The sequence below is a fragment of the Centropristis striata genome, chromosome 20 (assembly GCF_030273125.1).
Source record: "Centropristis striata isolate RG_2023a ecotype Rhode Island chromosome 20, C.striata_1.0, whole genome shotgun sequence".
Taxonomy (NCBI): domain Eukaryota; kingdom Metazoa; phylum Chordata; class Actinopteri; order Perciformes; family Serranidae; genus Centropristis; species Centropristis striata.
Window position 1 is genome coordinate 7,199,960 of NC_081536.1, and position 18,834 is coordinate 7,218,793.

The 18,834-nt window shown below is 40.2% G+C and overlaps 1 protein-coding gene across 1 annotated transcript in view; it reads left to right on the forward strand.

Annotated features, from left to right (window-relative positions):
• Window positions 1-18,834, forward strand: part of lyst (lysosomal trafficking regulator) — a 77,767-nt gene that overhangs the window by 49,383 nt on the left and 9,550 nt on the right. Inside the window, exons 20-40 of the mRNA XM_059359164.1 lie at window positions 682-831; window positions 2,647-2,784; window positions 2,862-3,060; window positions 3,815-3,943; window positions 4,753-5,377; window positions 7,162-7,342; window positions 8,249-8,418; window positions 8,587-8,817; window positions 9,006-9,172; window positions 10,204-10,356; window positions 11,038-11,229; window positions 11,565-11,776; window positions 11,868-12,077; window positions 12,518-12,694; window positions 12,911-12,987; window positions 13,105-13,293; window positions 15,612-15,757; window positions 15,862-15,958; window positions 16,148-16,209; window positions 16,390-16,445; window positions 16,536-16,688. Coding sequence (XP_059215147.1) covers window positions 682-831; window positions 2,647-2,784; window positions 2,862-3,060; window positions 3,815-3,943; window positions 4,753-5,377; window positions 7,162-7,342; window positions 8,249-8,418; window positions 8,587-8,817; window positions 9,006-9,172; window positions 10,204-10,356; window positions 11,038-11,229; window positions 11,565-11,776; window positions 11,868-12,077; window positions 12,518-12,694; window positions 12,911-12,987; window positions 13,105-13,293; window positions 15,612-15,757; window positions 15,862-15,958; window positions 16,148-16,209; window positions 16,390-16,445; window positions 16,536-16,688 — 3,714 coding nt within the window. The remainder of the gene's footprint in view (window positions 1-681; window positions 832-2,646; window positions 2,785-2,861; window positions 3,061-3,814; window positions 3,944-4,752; window positions 5,378-7,161; window positions 7,343-8,248; window positions 8,419-8,586; window positions 8,818-9,005; window positions 9,173-10,203; window positions 10,357-11,037; window positions 11,230-11,564; window positions 11,777-11,867; window positions 12,078-12,517; window positions 12,695-12,910; window positions 12,988-13,104; window positions 13,294-15,611; window positions 15,758-15,861; window positions 15,959-16,147; window positions 16,210-16,389; window positions 16,446-16,535; window positions 16,689-18,834) is intronic.

The window sequence follows — 18,834 nt, forward strand, 5'->3', positions numbered from 1 at the left end:
CCGTGAATCTGATCCGCACCGACACAGTGGTGCCTCTCTGAGCCGGTGTTGGTGACCCTGCTGTTACTTGACCCTCTGGCTGTGTCTGTAATTGAGCTTTGTGATGGCTGTGTGCTGAAATGGATTCTGTCTGACTTGATGAAACACTGAGCTCCTGCAGAGTCACACAGCACCTCTGATTGTCACTTTAGGCTTCCCCATGTTGTATCGTATAGCACAGACTGCACTGATTAGTGATATTAAACACTCATAATCATTCCTATATTTCAGCTGGAACATGTTGTGCTATAGTTGTTGGACTTTTTTACCACTTGTACTTTTCCATTTATGCTGCAAAAAGACTGCCAACTTCTTTCTTCTTACCTCAGTCTACCAAAGGAGTGTAAGATTTATAACCGCTGCAGTGAAGCTGGTAACAAATGATAGACTCTGATCAATACACACAGGGCTGCTCAGGGAGTAAATGGTTTTGACAGAGTGATAAGCACTCAAAAAATGTCATGGACAATTTATTGACTCTCCTCCTGTCTGAGATTCTGCACTGTAAGGTTGTTTCTGGAGAGATAATGATCATCAATATGTGGAGCTGTGTGTCTGATGAGAGGGACCGGCACTGTATTAAAGAAACACTGTAAAAATGACTGCATCTCTGAGGTGGTGGCAATATTCTGTCTTTTTTAGACTTTACTAGACGGATGTTGCAGTGCACCCATTCTTATCCTGGGGGAAGATGGGCAGTTCCGTTTGGACACAGAGTCCATCGCCGTGGTGCAGGACATCAGACTTCTCTCAGACGTGCTGTTGGACTGGAAGATCTGGGCCAAGGCTGAGGTAAACATGCACACATCACAGGATCAAACATATTTCATTAGTAACAGGAGACACTGTCAAAATTAGACAAAACAAACCCTCTCATATATGTTTTGTCCAAACCTAAAGTTTCTGGCTAAAAATCTTTAAAACATTTTATGATATTTTGGAAATACCCATAGAACCTTCTGTTAGTACTGCAGTATTTGGAGGAGCTCCATAAGATCTTAGTTGCCAAGTAAATAATATGATGGCTTTTGTATCTCTGTAAGGAAAAAAAATCCTACAACCTATATATTGTAGAAAATTGGTTATTCTATTTGCTGTTCCCCTTAGGGATAAATAAAGTACTTTTTTATTTTTTTTATTTTGAAATGTAATGCTGTATGGCAACCACTTATAACCTACAAGAAAAATTGGATTCTACACAATATAACGTTTGTACCGAGGACAAATAGATTATAGTTTATTTGTTAATTTATTTGTAATAAATCTCATATTACATCCCCATTCTGTTTACTAAATTGTTTAATTATTATTTGGTAATTTGGTATTTGGTAGGTTAGATTCTACTTTATTAATCCCACAGCGGGGAAATTTTTTTGTTACAGACGACCTCAAAAATTGCACACAAAATTATTTCCCTTTTAGATAAAGATAAAAAAGAAACAATCTAATAGAAAAAGACATTTAACAATATAGAATATACTATATACAATTTAGTGCAAATTAAGTGAAGAATGTGCAGAGTGCAAATTATATGCAAAATGTGCAGAAAAAGAAAGAAAACTACAACAAGGTAAGGTGACCTTGAGTGATAAGAAAGGCGCCTATAAATAACATTTATTATTATTATTATTATTGTTATTATAATTATTAGTAGTAGTAGTATCATATATTTTATCTTATTGATTATTATGTTTTTCTTTTTTCATTTATTGTATTTTCTTTTCTTTTGTGTCACATGATTTTTGCCATATAATACATGTAAGTATTTAAAGAAAGGGTTCTGTTTGATTACCTAACGATACAATAGTGCAATAATAGGAATGGGGCTCTGTTGGAGCAGAAACGTGGGGGGTGTGTTGTATCTGTATTTTATTGCATTTTATATTACGTTAAATACCAATTAAAAAGTAATTATATATGCAGACATTAAACATGTACAAAGATGAGCAATCATATTTCCAACTAGGTGATTATCATTAATTAAAATGAAGACAACAAATACGATGGTGAAGGACATTTTCTTTTCCTTCTTAATTTTAGTCAACTGTGAAGTAAGGATAAAGACTAGAAATGTTGCTGTAGATGAGCTTAACTTTAAAATATCTTTTGTTCAAGTTGTGATATTTTGTTGTTTTCATGTCAGACCTGAAGGTACAGAAAAAGAAAAGAGAAAATGCTGAACAGCTTTCCTGAATCTGCACATTTGCAGTTTCCCAAGGTCTTTTAATTTATTAACATCCATTCCTGATGAGGAGAAGAAAGCTCAAAGCATCATCATCTAATAATGAGCTGGTAATAAATTTATGCACCTCAGGAGCAACTCCCAGTGGTTTCAAAAATATACCTAGGAAAAGGAATAAATTGGTTTAAACAATCTTTCACCTAGATTTTATGTCCTGACAACCCGAAAGTTGATGGAGGAAACACTAATGGACTGCTAATCATGCAGTCAGGATGGGCCAAAAATAAATTGTTAAACCAAGTGGAAGCTGTAACTTTAAAGTTAGTTTCATTTCAAAAAGACCTCAATATTTTCTGCATTCTGCACTGTTTTACTCACTTACTTTGACTTTGTTGAGGAGTAATGGTTTGTGTTGTTTCTGTCAGTGTGGAGTGTGGGAAACGCTGCTTGCTGCCTTAGAGATCCTCATTAGGGTGCACCACCCTCATCAGGTCTTCAACATCCGTCAGTTCCTCAAAGCCGAGGTGGTGCACCGTTTCCTGCTCACCTGCCAGGTGTTACAGGTAGGTCACAGTCATAAAGCTGCTGTAGTAACACCCGCTATCCCTTCAGTGACTGACTGCATTATGTTTGTGTTAAGGAGCATCGGGACGAGCATCTGACTGCCATCCCGCAGGAAGTCTGTCTGTCATTCGTCAAAATCATCCAGGAGGTACTCGGGTCTCCGCCGGACATGGACCTGCTTAAACTGATCTACAACTTCCTGCTAGCTGTTCACCCACCTACCAACACCTACGTCTGCCACACTCCATCCAGCTTTTACTTCTCTCTGCACATAGGTGAGGAAGAGGAATGGGAATAATTAATCTTTGATCGTTTAATGGTCGTTAGGAATTTGGTTGATCACATGGAATTTTTAATCGATCTGTGTATTTTTTCATTTTAATTTTATCTCTGACTGCGTATCAGTATCACTGAACTGAAACACGGCCGTACATTCAGTTATCCGGCCGTATGTGAATAAGCCAATGAGCTGAGAATTAAGTTGGATAAAGCTACAGTTTGCAAAGTGAAAGTTGCAATTACAGTTATAAAACACACAGAGATACAAGAGTATTCATTTGAGCAAAACTAGCTTACTGTATCAAACCTTGCTAGCATGAATCTCTAGTTTTAAATTTATCCAAAACTTATTTAAACACAAAACACATTTAAATATGCAAGATTACTGTGAAAACTAACCTCATGCCTCTTCAGGGGCTAAAACATAAAACATTGAACTCCTTGACGTTATCTTTACAGTATAATCTTAGTTTTATGCTCGACAGGAGCAAGTCTCTTTTCGTCCTTTCAAAATAAAAGCGTTCTTTATCAAAACAGGCTTTTGCATAGTACCGTATATATATCTTTTGTTTTGTGCATGTATGTAAGCAATTAATCGATTAATTGATCGTTAACTTTATAGATAATCGAGTTGGCAGGTTTCTTTCAAACGCCCATCCCTAGTGAGGAAGTAGTGCAGGAGAAAGCAGCAGCACGTCTGTATCAGAAAGCCATTAATTTAATGCACTTTTGAATTTTCTTGTGTGTCAGATGGGAAGCTGTACCAGGAGAAAGTGCAGTCCATTATGTATCTGAGACACTCCAACAGTGGAGGGAAGTCCGCCTGCAGCTCCGTGGTGTCGCTCTCCCCGACCGTCTTCACTGACGCTCCACATGAAGGTACGGCTGTTTCAACTATAATACACTGACCTCAGAGCACTCCGAGGCATCCAACACAGTGAAGATGATTTATTGCAAACCTTCACTTTGTTGCTTTGTGAGTGATATTATAAATAGAAAGATCAGCTTTGCTTTTATGAGTGTGTGCTTCCAACAAAGACAGTTTGTGAAACATGTTTTGAGCTGTATCAGCCTTATTTTCTCTCTGTGATTAATGCAAGTCACCAGAGTTTTATTTTAAGTGCTTAATGTAAACATCGTTACTTCTAGGAAAAGCAGATGCATGGGCATTAGGTCATTATGTGTTTGTGAAACTCCCTCCAATCTCCCTGCTCTTTTTGCTGTAAAAAGATTTAACAGGGCCCTTCTCTTTTATATGTCTTATATTTCTTTCTAATAATGCCGTTTTATCCATTTTATCTGAGATTTTATTGTTCTGCTAAGTTTTACAATTATGGGCCTCTTTTGTCATCATAACCTTGCTTTTTATGTTTTATTATTTCTTTGAAAGCACTTTATGACTTCAGGCAAGGGCCATATAAATGAAATACATTTGGCTGTGATACTTGCAGCAATACGTTGTGATACTGTGAGAAAACTAGTGGCATTTTATACACTGACCGTTAAAATAAAGGTTAAAATTTTGTCAATGAACAGCCACCATTTTGCTGTGCCACATCATGTTACATAAGTCTAATCAGTATTACAATTTGCACTGCAAGTGTTGTACAGTGTGTCTGCATACAAATCAGGTCCTTGCAGCCTTCAGTTATAATACTTTATAGGTGCTGAATAATTTTGTGTTCCAGGCCATCTCCGCGCTCCTTCTCCTGAACACGGAGGTGATGATCAGTCGTTACGCCCACCCAGTCTGGCTCCATCTCCGTATTCCTCCCCTCTGCTGACACCTCGGCTGGGACACGGTAGCTCCAATGAGGCGGGTGAAGGTGACGGCATCTCCCTCGCCACGCAGCAGGCTCTTGGCAGCACAGAGACGCTAAAGAAGGGCGGAGGGGACGAGCAGCTCCTGAGCAGCTGTGAATCCGCCAAGACAATCTGTGAGTCTAAGGACATAGGTGAGGGAGGAGCCCTGCGCACGCCTTCCATCAGCGTGGAGGAGGAGCGGGACGAAGCAGCAGAGGTGGACAGCTTAGCAGAGGGCAGCGTCGGGGTGGCGGAGTCTGAGGACAGGTTCGACTGGGCCAGTGACGAGGCGCCGAGACGCCCTGACAGCCTGAAAGGCATCCAGTCCTTCCAGAGGAGCCACAGCAACCTGGCCAGTCTGGGCCTGGCCTTCCCAGCTCCAAACGGCTCGTTGGCAATCGGCCGCTGGCCCAGTTCAGCTGACCGAGGCTCGATGCCAGAAGACTGGGAGAGCTACACCTACTCTCCTGGCTACGAGAGGGCGCACAGCAAGACTGAGTCCAATGACAGGTATGCTGCCAAGGCAACAGTCACATACAGTATTACTGTATCTCAAGAAATTACTGCCAGGATGTTCTTAGTGAATGCTCAACATCATTACTAATTATATTACTAATTAAAGGGATGCCCAGTTCTCCGTCCATGCTGCCAGCATCCAGAGCTCCCCCCGCTCACCTGCCAGCAAAAGTTTTGCATCATCCGGCGTACTTTGGGCCTGTAAATGAGCAGAGAGCTGCAGGGTGCTGGCAACATGGCACGTGCCAGATGGTGTATTATACAGATTGTTTGTGATACAGAATCATCTTTCCATCACTGGACGTGGTTTGTTAAAGGGCAAGCACTTTCAAAAATGACTAAGCAGGTGATTAGATGTCTATTACTGTCTATCATGGGCTAACTTCAACCAATTAGATCAATGAACAGATCAAAAACATATTTTTTACATCAAGAAAGCCTTCAGTGCTTCTTTGCTCTTCTTTCAGTGAAGAAATGCTCTCCAGTTTTGAGCTGATGCTAGTGTAACATAGATGCTAATCTCTTTCAAAGCTGCCAACAGTCACCTCTTCCTGTAGTAACACACACCTAAACCCGGCCCGGAGCTGCCAGTAGCTCCTCGAGGGATGCAGATTGACACAGACGCATTACTTAAAACTTGACAAGATGGATTATTGTGTGATCACAATTCTTGAATGATCTTGTGATATCACAAGCATCCAGCTGCTGTGCAAGGTAACTGGCAACATGGAGAGAAGCCAAACACTGTTCATCTGCATGTACTACACACGCTGCAATGATAAAAAGACAGTTGAAAATTGGTAAAGTTTCCCCTTTAATTAAGGCCACGGCAAACCACTGAGAGCCTCTTTTAACATATGTCATCTAATTACATTTCCATGTGGGTTTTGTTCTAGTACATAACTCTAAAAAAGATAAATGCCTCGACCTCTCTGCTTGATAAAGAAGAGCTGGAAAGGGATTTGCATAATCTAAAAACAGCTTTTGGTTATGGTAATAATACTTAGCCAACTTTTAAAGTGATTTGTACTGCAGTGACACTTTCAGTTTATTTTTACCTGCCAGCCAGCTGCTGACTTAAGATGATAGGGAATTTAAAAAAGATTTATTCCTTGTAATCCTGTTTTCTCACCATAGTCACCTTTTGTCTTTTTTATTAGGCACAATGTGGGCTGTCATCTGAATTGATTTGTTGATGAATTTCAAGCTGTGCAGAAAAGATTGAAGTTTTCTTTTTTTTTTTTTTTAAAGGCTTAAATCCAAATTTATAGCAGAAATTTGTTTTATGTTCTTGCTTTAACTATTCTGGCAGTGTTAATGAAAATAAATTCAACAATGTCTCTTTACTGATGAGAACAACAAGTTGGTATGTGTGCATTGACAAATGGCTTCAGTTCTGACTCATGCCAGTTTTATTGCACTGGGGGTGCAAAATATTCACTCCAAGTTTTCGAAACAAATTGCTATAGAACTTGCTACGTGCAGCGTTTTTTTTAACATAAAATTGTCCAGTGCCAAGTCATTCACGATCTTATAGCTTTCTCAGTTCCAACAGTGCTGATTATGAAAATACCTCATTTGAATAGTCAGACTCTCTTTGCATAGTTGCATTCACAATACACCACAACACCAAGAGACTAATCTCAGTAAATATTGTAAATGAAGTCCCATCCTATTTATATAAAGTAAAATTATATTAGTATTTACTGCTCATTATTTTTTAAGCACTGATAGAGGAAATTGTAACTCAGCACTGAAGTCTACGCTTTGTTTTTCAGGTCCAGCACTGAGGACTGCCTGGTGCTGATCTGCTGTGGACTCTATGATCTTCTGAGGGGCATCTTGCTGCTGTTGCCTGACCTGATGCTGGAGGAAGTGATGGACAAGCTCATCCAGCCAGAGGCCCTCATTGTCCTGGTCAACCACTCGTCACCTCTCATCCAGCAAGGCGTCATGAAGGTCGGTACAGTATCCTCTTTGATGAGTCTCAAATACTGGGAAGCAGGTTGATCTGATTCAGCACCAGGAGTCTCACTTAACTGCACTGATGATGCTGGGGGATTCATAATGTGACAAATGTATTTGCCAGGCTAGCAGTTTGCATCAGTTTCCAGTCTTCATTTTAAGCTAAGCTAATGCTGGCAGTATTTATCATACAGACATGAGAGTTGTGTCAATCTGCTCATCTAGCTCTCAGCATGAACGCAAGTATAGCAAACTAAACCAGTGATTGTCTGTGTCTATCCCCTGTGCCTCCAGATAAGGGATTTTCGACACAAAAGTAGCATTGATTAGAGATATGGTGGACGATAAAATTCCTTTTTGAGCTTGAATTAAAACAGATATTTTCTATGTGGATTGTGCATTGATTTAGAAGACTGCAAAGGTACTCAGAATGTTGCTTTCTTCAACAAATGACTTAATCAAGTAAAATTTAGCATTATTATACATACTATACAATTTATAAAGAATGTAATAGATTTTCTACCAATTCCAGAAATAAACCTGGAGAAAATAAAGACTAATTAAAAAATGACTAAACAAACATCAGTGTATGTTTTGTATCAATCAATTAATGACCATTTAAATAAAAATAAATAAATAGCTATAGGACACCATTTCTAAATCACCCTAAGCATTATTTTCTGCATTATATGTTCTGTAAAAAAAGGTTTTCATATCAGAAAACATATGCGCCATTACTGATAGATACTGATATGTCTGTGATAAGCCAATATGAGCCGATAAAGATTTAAACGATAAATCGTTCAGACTCTAATCAGTACCAGCTTGATAGCAAAGTAAATCTTATATTGCCAGTGTTAAGAGTAACCTTGTTTTGCCTCATATTATTCTCTCTTCTAGCTGCTGGATGCATATTTCAGCAGAGCCCTCAAGGAGCAGAAGGAGAAGTTTCTGAAGAACCACGGCTTCTCACTGCTAGCCAATCAGCTGTACATCCACCAAGGTAGCCAGGGGCTACTCGAATGCTTCCTGGAGATGCTGTTCGGACGGCCGGTGGGCCTGGAGGAAGAGTAAGTCCAGGCATAGTACACTTATCAAGCATTAATGTCTTATGCGCCATAGGCTCAGTGTTTTATCTTATAAAAGCATAATTAGATTCTCTACTGTATGAATACATGTGTTTGATGCACCACTTTTGTTCACATTGTAATATTTTTCTTTTCTGTATTTCTTTCCAGTCTGGACCTGGAGGAGATGGAGAATATCTCACCCTTCAGAAAGCGCTGTATCATCCCAGTGTTGGGTCTCATTGAAAACTCCCTGTATGAGAACTCCTTGGTGCACAACATCCTGTGTATGCTGCTGCAGCTCCTCAACGCCTGCCCGAAGCTGGCAGACATCCTGCTGGACCACGGGCTGCTCTACGTGCTCTTTAACACCCTCTCCACCCTCAATGGCATGGAGAATGGGTACGGCTGCCAAAACACGAGGACGATTCATTCAAACACCTCCATGGTTCATAGGTTTTGTCTTGAACCTTTGAGTCATGAATTGAATCATTAATCCTCTGGCTGTTCGTTGATCTGGCACATGCCAGAGTGGTAGTCTCACTTCCTGTGCTTCATATTTCTTTCTTTTCTTGTCCTCCCCTCTGCAGCATTCCCCTGAACGACTACAAGCTCCTGGTGTGTGACATCCAGCAGCTGTTAGTAGCTGTGACAATCCACTCCTGCAGCTCTTCAGGGTCCCAGTACTTTCGCATCATTGAAGACCTCATTACCTTGCTGGGTTTCATGCAGACCAGCAAGATGCGTCGCACACAGGGTGAGGGATGGAGTTCTAAAATTCAATACACATGCAAAATACATTAGTCTTGTCATCTACTATGCTCTGCAGTTCTGAATGATATCAAGCTGCCGAGCTCTGCTGCAGAAAGAAACTGCGCCGTCACTTCATTATCTACGGCTGCACGGTGGAAACTCATTTGAGAAAGAATATAATTTGAGAAATATCTTGCATCTCCATCTTCCCACTAAGTACTTTTCTCTCATTTTTCCCTTAAATTTGCTCTCTGAAACGTATCTCTTCCATCTCTTTCCCATTAGCGCTCATTTCTTTGCTATATTTTTATGTGATATAATCATTTTGTGATCACAGAAACATAACAAAGGCATCATGGCTCTGTATATGGTACCCTTTGATTTTGGTTGTTTGTCATTTTGGTAATCATAGTCGACTGTATTACTGCCCTCATTGGGTCACTTTGATGAATGTTACCAGTTTGTGAGAAGGTGCAGGTTTGTAAGATTTGCTCATTAGCATAATGAACTACTCCAAACTGCTATGTAAGGCCTTTCCTCCTCAGTTTTTGGGCAAGTTTAATTGAAAAACATGTTATCCATGATTTTTTAAAAATGTAAAGCTGGGGCAGGCAGTTTGTGTGTGTGTCATTGGGCAAAATTTCCAACCAAAACAACAACCTCTGGGCATATTTTAATTCAACTGGTCTGAGAGAAAACATGATTGCTGCACCTTCTCTAGGCTGTTTTCAGATGGTTAAGCTTGTTTTCATAGTAGAAAATTCTGCTGAAAAAGTTGCTTTTCCAGCATTGGCAACACCTGCCTACACTGTAAAGCAACCCCAAAATCAGGAAGACTGACTCATCAAAAAGAGAGTCTGACAATAAATATGTCCATATCTGCAAAGTGTTTCAAGAAATGTTGCTTATACTTTATCTTTGTGTTTCTGCAGATGCATCTGATTCTTGCATGAGAACTTATTGTAAGTCACTCATGAAGGACGTTAGTTTTACTTCTAACGTGACAAACTTTATTGTCTCCACTGCTTTTTGCAGAGATGGCTGTGGCTTTGCAGTTCCGTGTCCTTCAGTCTGCGATTGAGTTCATAAAGACGACAGCCAATCAGGAACCTCAGAAGCTCAGCAGCTCTATTAATGCACCGAGCTCCCCACATCACGCCATGTATCAGAAGCGCAAGAGCATCCCGGGTCAGTATTTCAAACTGATGCAACAGTAGCAACCTGGTGTGGAGTATTTCTGAGTGTCGAGGTAGAATTGACCACCATGTGTTCTCACTCACCTGTCTGTTTATTGATCCTCTCCTCGTCCCGATCTGAAGGTTCCATTGCCATGAAAGACTCCATTATCCCCCGCATCCCCAGACAGCACTACTGCTCCTATGGCCAGATCCCCCTCTCCCCTCCCTTCAGCTTCCTGTCCCAGGACTCCCCCCTCCCCTCCTCCCCCTCCGGAGCTCCATCCTACATGCTCCACTGTGACGCAGGTAGCTCGGACCGCGGTCCAACGCGGAGAACATCCTCCCTGTCACGGAGCATGTCTCCCGTTTTTGCAGTGAACTCACCCTTTCCCCTGCACTCACCTCGGGGGTTAATCTGCCCAGTACCCTTGTGTGCTACTGGTGCCTTTTGTGTGTGCATGTTTGAATGCTTAACAAAATCAGCGTTAAAGCATTTTAGCACAGATGGCACTTTGATTAGTGAATCTTTATAATCTTCTCTGTGATCACTGATTTATGAGGGAATTTGCATAACCTTACTCTGAACTTTAAAGGAATAAACAATGTGTGCTTATACTTACAATTCCTGTACCGTCGCATGCGCCCGATTTGTTTTCTCACGACTAAGCACATACCCATATTGTGCTCGTAGGCCGACGCCGGTTCTCTCTGGCCCAGACCGACTCTCTTCTGATGCGGATGCGCTCCGTAGCCAGCGATGAGCTCAACCAGATGATGCAAAGAAGGATGAGCCAGGAAAACCCCATCCGTGCCAGTGAGACTGAGTTCGTCCAACGGCTGCAGAGGCTTGTGGTTCTTGCTGTCAACAGACTCATTTACCATGGTAAAAGCTTCTCCCGCTCATCTATTCTAATCTTCTCTATTTTCTATGGAAGCCCATTTCTGCCAATGTGGTGATAAAGAAGGATCCTGTAAGACATTATAATGATAAACTAAGTCATTATTTTTGAGATATTAAGCCATTATTTTTAATAACAGAGTCCTTATTTTGCAATTCTAACTCATTATTTTGAGATGATTTCTTATTATAATGACTAACAGATTTTTTTTTGCCATTATATTGTCGGAAATAGGCTTCCATATTTTTTTCCCTTTACCTTCCATGAACTTAATTTTGTGTCTAATCCTGGTTCTTTTTGAATGTGTCTCTCATTTCAGATGTGAGTGAGGACTTATTTGACCTGCTGAATATTCCCGACTCTCCGGACCAACAACTTTTCACCCCAGAGCCAGGTGATCAAGCACAGGATGAGCCTGGCTCCGCCTCTGTCCCACACTCTCCCACTCCCTTCACTCTGCCACCCGCGAGCAAAAAAAGCTTCCAGAAAGACGTCCTGAAACTCATGATGGACGGGATTAAAATCAGCCTGGTATGACGACGCTGAGACACTTTTTTTTTAAAGCTGTAAAGAGCTTGTTGCTATATTGTGAGACCTTGTGTTCATGGTTGTGATCTCACAGGGCAGCACGGGTCGAGGAGGAGCACCACATCAGCAGTGGCGAAGGATCCTATGGTCGTGTCGGGACACATTTCGGATCCAAATCGGGCGCCTTCTTGTGCACACGCTCAGCCCTGCGCTTCCCCTGTCCGACAGGAAGGAGTCGCTGGAGTTTGTGTTTGATCCCAGACATCTGGACATCCTCAAGGAGAGCCTCAGCCCCGGGCTAGAAGTGAGTTTGAAGGAAATGCATCATTTAAATCTATTTGTCACCTTTCTCTTCGGTTCCATGTATTAGATCCCAAAATGATATATTTCTGGTCATTTTCACTGACCCAGCGCAGACACAGTGGTTGTTTCAGGGGAAAGTGTGATTGAGTGCTCAGTATATTAGCTTTGCCTGTCATTTTCACTCCCACAGACAAGTTTTCCAGGAGCTGTCACACATTGGCTCAAAAATAACTCTGATAGATGTTTTCACGCTGTTCAGCATCCCCCTTGCATCACCACGGGAGTCTTTCACCCATCCTCCTCTCAGGCTTTACTGAGGGTCAACTAGTCGGATAAGACTTGTTTTCTCTCCATCGCTGAGTGCAACTTCCTTCAAACGCAAACAAAAAAAGGGAATCTTTGCTTTGTTTCTCACTTGTTCTTTCTCTCCTTTTTACTCAGCATGGACCCAAGTTGTCGCTGTACCTGTACGAGATGCTGCACGATCACAAGGAAAGCCTCACCAAAGAGGAGCAGAACGCTGTGGGTGTTTTCATGACCTCCCTCAAGCTTTGTGGCCATCGCTGCATCCCACCCAACGCTCCACACAAACTAGACCTGCCCAAGGCCATAAAAGAGGTAAGTCCTGCCAAGACAAACGGTCGTTGTTAAAGGGAAGGAACAGTTTCTGAGCCTTTTTAGTCAAACTCAGTTTGCTTGTTTGGCAGTTATATGACATATCATCTTTTATTCAGGTGGAACATCCTGGTCGATCATAATGCGGCCTGTCGGCTTTCTTTTTAGCTGGAAAATAAAGCTAATGTGTCTTGTTTACCCGTAATTTTATTCATCTAGGAAAAATTCAAGTATGAAGCAGAAGAGAAAACAAGCAAAGTGGCGTGGGAAAAGAAAATGGCCAACACTCAGAGGAAGTAAGTGGAGGCTGTTTTTCCTGATCTGAGCTTGATGTTCAGCACAAGAAAATATTGGGAAGAATTATGTCTTTGTTTCACTCTTGTGTTCACTCATTCTTTCTTGTTTCTCTGCAGTCTTATCCAGAGGCTGGATGGAAAGTCCAAGGACATTTCAAAGATTGCAGCTGATATCACTCAGAATGTGTCTCTGCGACAAGGCATGGAGAGAAAGAAAGTCATCCAGCACATCAGGGGACTCTATAAGACCGACCTCAGCGCCAGCCGACACTGGCAGGAGCTGGTGCAGCAACTCACGCATGACCGGTAGGCATCGACATTTATCTCTCACAGGGACATACTCAATATTGGAACATGGTGCAATAATAAAATTATGACTGTAATGATGATTGTTATTCTAATGGTGATTGTTTTCTGCTCATTTTCTTCCAAATAAACGAGAAAATGACATTTTAATGTGATACAATTAGATATTCTCTCAGACATACACAGCAAATAAATACTTATAAAGAGACAGTTTGTAAAGCAAAAAGTTTTTGGTCTTTACATTTGTACATCCGTATCCAGTGAGGCCGTATCCAGGACAAGACTGTAGCAACTCATGCTAATATATACACATGTGGCATTAAAATGCTGATGTTTATCAGGTACAATGTTAAGCATGTTCACCATCTTAGTTTTGCATGTTGGTATTCTGACTTTTGCTAAATGACACAAAGCTCTTGACATGCTGGCAGCAATACATGAATTTTTTTTTTCCCCCCAACTTTTTTTATTGCTTTTCTCAACAAAAGACACAACATGTAAGACCATACAGATAACAAAACTGAAAACAGTTAAAGTGAAACAATTTTGTGACACAATGTATGCATACATTGAAAGATAATCAAGTACACAACAACACACATGCAAGACCAGTCAGTAGTAAAAATAAATAAATAAATAAATAAATAAAAATAGGATAAAAAACAAAACTTAGCTTCTCAACTAACTGAAAAAAAGGCCCCCAGTTTCCCAAATGTGTTTGAAGACCCTCGTAAAGAAAACCTGTTTTTTTTTTTGCAGAATGAGTGTTCTTGCAAGAACAGTAGTAAATGCCAGAATATCTTTCATAGGGGAGGCTAGAGGAGAGGCTGAAACACCAAATAAAACACTAAGTGGATTGGGAACTATGTTTTCCCCAGTGATTTGTGATAAGGTGTTAAAAATCTCTACCCAATAGGAACCTAGCACTGGACTCTACATGAAAAATTAAGAGATGACTAAAGTTGTTTCAGAAGAGGACGTGATGATGTCTGGCCATCCAACCAATAGTTGTTAAGACATTTCAGTCAAATTAGTCGACCAACTGGCCGACATTTGCATCCTTGAAGCCTAAATTCTGTATAAAATCCTTTCCCTTTTCTTAAATATTGTCATGGTGAAGAAATGCTTCATCCAAATTATTTTAATGTATTTCTCTGGCCAGAAACATTGAAACTAAAAGATCCCCTCCACTCGAAAAAAGTGTTTTTCTTATGTTTATATCCCCTAAAATATCTGACCTTGACTATATTCACTTGTATCTGTGCAAAGAGAGGTGCTTTCACATTCTTCTATTGAAGGGGGAGATGTCTGTGCACTTCCTTAAAATCTGAGATTCAAACAGGTTTAGTACATCACAACTTCAAAATATAGTTGCTAATATACATAAGCTGGAACCCAAAACCTTGTCAGACCGGAAAAAAACACTGTATCATTGATGTATCAATCATGTATGGCTGAATCTCTGAATCTCATGTATGGCTCTCAATGTGCGTTGCTCTTTCATCTGTCACCCTAGAGCAAAAATCTGTGGTGGGAGGAGGGGAGGCCAGAGTTCTCAATAATAATCTGGTTTTGCTCTCCATTTTAAAGCATTAGAGATCATCTTAGCTGAACAGCCTATAATTGTTTGCACCTCTTGATAAGTTTTCCCCTCTCCAATCAACTTTTTAATCAAAGCACTTTGTTCTTCTGAACAATGTCTTGAAGGACCCATTTTCCTCAGGCTTTTAAAGAGAAATGCATGTTCAACAAGTGCTGGCTTCATCCTTAAATAGAGGCCACCTGATTCACACCTGGTTTTTCACAAAATTGATGACCTCACTGATTGAATGCCACACTGCTATGTTTTTGAACACACCCCTTTCAATTAATTGCCCAATTGCACAGCCTTAAGAGCATGCATATCATGAATGCTGGGACTTGTTGGTTTTCTGAGAATCTACTGCACCTACTGGTACCTTGTTTGCCATGTAGCAATAAAAAATATACTAAAAACCTGGATTAATCTGGTTAGTCACATTGGACTGCTATTATATTGAACACTACTATACATGTGAAGTATTTTTTTATACTTTAAAATGTGTCTAGAGGGTGACTTTAATGATTTTGGCTGAATCTGAAGGCTTTAAAAAACTCACTTATCTGAAATTGTAGAATTTAAACTACTTCCCAGGATGTTTATCTCCCCAACTACATAAAACAATATTGAGGACATGACCTTGGTGTCTTCAGTTGCAGCTGTGGCTCTGCAGTGAAGTGTCTTTTGTACTGATATAAGTAGAAAAAGTGTTTGAAAAGGCTGTAATGGTCTGTTTCAGGGCGGTTTGGTATGATCCAACATCCTACCCAACGTCCTGGCAGCTGGACCCGACAGAAGGCCCGAACCGAGAGCGACGGCGGCTGCAGAGATGCTACCTTACCATTCCTAACAAATACCTGCTCAAAGACAGGCGCAAGTCTGAAGGTGAAGAAAACCTTTCACACGTAGCACGGTGGTAAAATTCTGTCTAGCACTAATGTGTTTGTCTCCTTCAGCGTTCTCAATCTGACCTCCGTATTTATGTTTAGACACAGTGAAGCCACCATTGTCCTTCCTGTTTGAGGATAAGACCCACTCCTCGTTCTCCTCCACCGTCAAAGACAAAGCCACCAGTGAGCCCATCAGGTATAATTTCTCTCCCTCTGTCACTCTGCCTGCCCGTAACTCTTTAGAATACATCATATTCCTCTCAGGGAGACAGGGTGATCTAAAGAAGGCAAATAAATGTCTCATCAACTCGTGCTACGCTGAGAGGTGTCCATGCTTTATTCAGATGGTGTATTTCTTGTATGAGAAACGTCTCTTTGTCCTCAGGTTCACCAGACGGTGCATCAGCGTGGCCCCCTCCAGAGAGACAGCAGGGGAGCTACTTCTGGGTAAGACACTGACCATCTCTCACAGCTGCTCCATGCATAATACAGTCAGCCGGTCAAACAGAGTAACGTGCTCCGTCTGAGGCACTAGAGGATATTGTTTGTTACTTATTCAGCGTAGGAAGCTTTTGTTTGTCTTGTTCTTTGTACACCAAATCTCACTCGCCCTGTGTTGTCTCACAGGAAAGTCTGGGATGTACTTTGTGGAGGACAACGCTGCTGATGCTCATGACAGCCAGGTAAAGCCAAAGAACTGTTGAGGATTAATCTTCTGAAGAGGGTTATATGAGTTCGGACTCAACGGCATGTGTGTTCATGTGTTTGGACAGAGCCTTCATGGGGAGACGGAGGCACCCTCTTTCTCCTGGACATACGAGGAGATCAAGGAGGTGCACAAGCGCTGGTGGCAGCTAAGAGACAACGCTGTGGAGATCTTCCTCACCAACGGCAGGACGCTGCTGTTAGCCTTTGACAACACCAAGGTGAGGCTAAAGCCTTAGAGACTTGGAATAAAATTGTAGAAAGCTGTGTTGTGACTGGAAAGTTCAGGAAATTACCCATTAATGGCATACAGTAGTTGTTTTTGTGTAGGGATGGGAATAATTAAACGATGATCAATTAATGGTCGTTAAGAATTTGGTCGATCACATGGAATTTTTAATCGATCTGTGTATTTTTTAAATTTTAATTTTATCTATGACTGTGTATCAGTACTCACTGAACTGACACAAAGCCGAGCGTTCAGTTCTGCGGCTGTACGTCAATTAGCCAATGAGCCAAGAATTAAGTTGGATAAAGCTACAGTTTGCAGTAGTATACATTTGAGCAAAACAAGCTTACTGTATCAAACCTTGCTAGCATGAATTACTAGGTTTAATTTGATCCAAAACTTATTTAAACACAAAATATACTTAAATATGCAAGATTATTGTGAAAACTAACCATGTGTCTCTTCATAGTGCTAAAACATAAAACATTGAACTCCTTGACGTTATCTTTACAGTATCACCTCACTTGAGTAGTTTTACAATCGTCAGGAAGTTTCTTTTTGTCCTTTCAAAATAAAAGCGTCGGTTATCAAAACAGGCTTTTGCATAGTACTGTATGTATATTTATTATTTTGCCCATGTATGCATGCTTTTATATATACTGGAGTATGTATAAAAAACATAGCGATTTAGCAATTAATTGATCGTTAACGTTATACAGTCATGGAAAAAAATATAAGACCATTGTTTTCTTCAATTTCTTGTTCAGTTTAATGTCTGAAAACCATGGAAAATGGCTAGAAATCAGCTCTTAAATTAAACTCTTTTCAGCTATTATTGTTGTTATCATTATATTTGCCCAAACAAATGTACCTTTAGTTGTACCAGGCAATAAAATGAACAACAAATTGAAGAAAACAGGGGTGATCTAATATTTTTTTCCATGAGTGTATATGCTCGAGTTGGCGGGTTTCTTCTAAACTCCCATCCCTATTTTTGTGTGTTTGTTTTCTTTTATTTTTGGAGAGTGAGTTGGGTATCATCCATAACTAGACTACCCAGCAGATCACAAGAGAAAAATTCAGTCCATGATTCATTTAAATGTATAAAAAATGTGGCTACACAGGATGGGCTTTGATGTAAATGACAGGATGAAGGAATATGAATAGACAAAACCATGCAGCTTGAAAATATTTTCAGAGAGAATTAATCGTTGAATTGCCTTTTTGGTATTCTGCTCTCGATACCGGCAGAGCTCTATAATATTTAGTGCCGGGGATCAATCCTGATGATAAGCTACAGTACCATCAGACTCTACAGGGAAAACATTGTTTTTATTTTACAATTCTTTCAGTGAAATGCTGAAAAAGTGTAACAATGTTGTTGGACAACCAACTTTTATGTTAGTCTGAGGTTTGCTGCTGGTATTTCCAATGTAGAGGTATCAAAGGGAGTACAGAACTGTGCAGCATATGGAGGGCAAACAGATCATCCGTCTTCCTCAGATTTGCTGTGGACTCACAAAAACCTTTTCTAGACAAGCAGGCAAAAGATTTTTCCCTGTGCATGGACTTCAAGTTTAGACTGATATGTCTTGGTGTTGGATGTATTCTCATGAAATGTGGTATACACATTCACTTCCCCCTCTAGGTAAATTGTAGTCTGTTGTTGATCCTCTGACTTTGCAACTAGCACCATAATTCAATCAACATTTTAATGAAGAATACTTTTATTGTTATTGTACTAAGGAACTATTACATTTTACAATCAAAAGCTTCTCTTAGTATGGTGAAAATTAAAAATAAAAACAATAATAAACATAATAGTAGCAGAAGTTAGACTTGTACAAGTACAGCTTATAAAAAAATATCTAATAAAATAAGATAATGCAAAAGGCAAATTTAAATTAATAATAATTATAAATGATTTACATTTACAAATTTAATTTACAGAGGAAGCTGTTATAATGAATAGATGTCAAATACGTTGGTGTATCTTCAAATGCCTGCAAAACTAACCACTTTACCATCAGCCTCAGCTTTACTTTGTTTAGTGCCAGTTATTGAAAAAAATATTTGACCAGCCTTGTTTTTTTCAATTTCTTTTCATTTTAATGCCTGGTACAACTAAAGGTACGTTT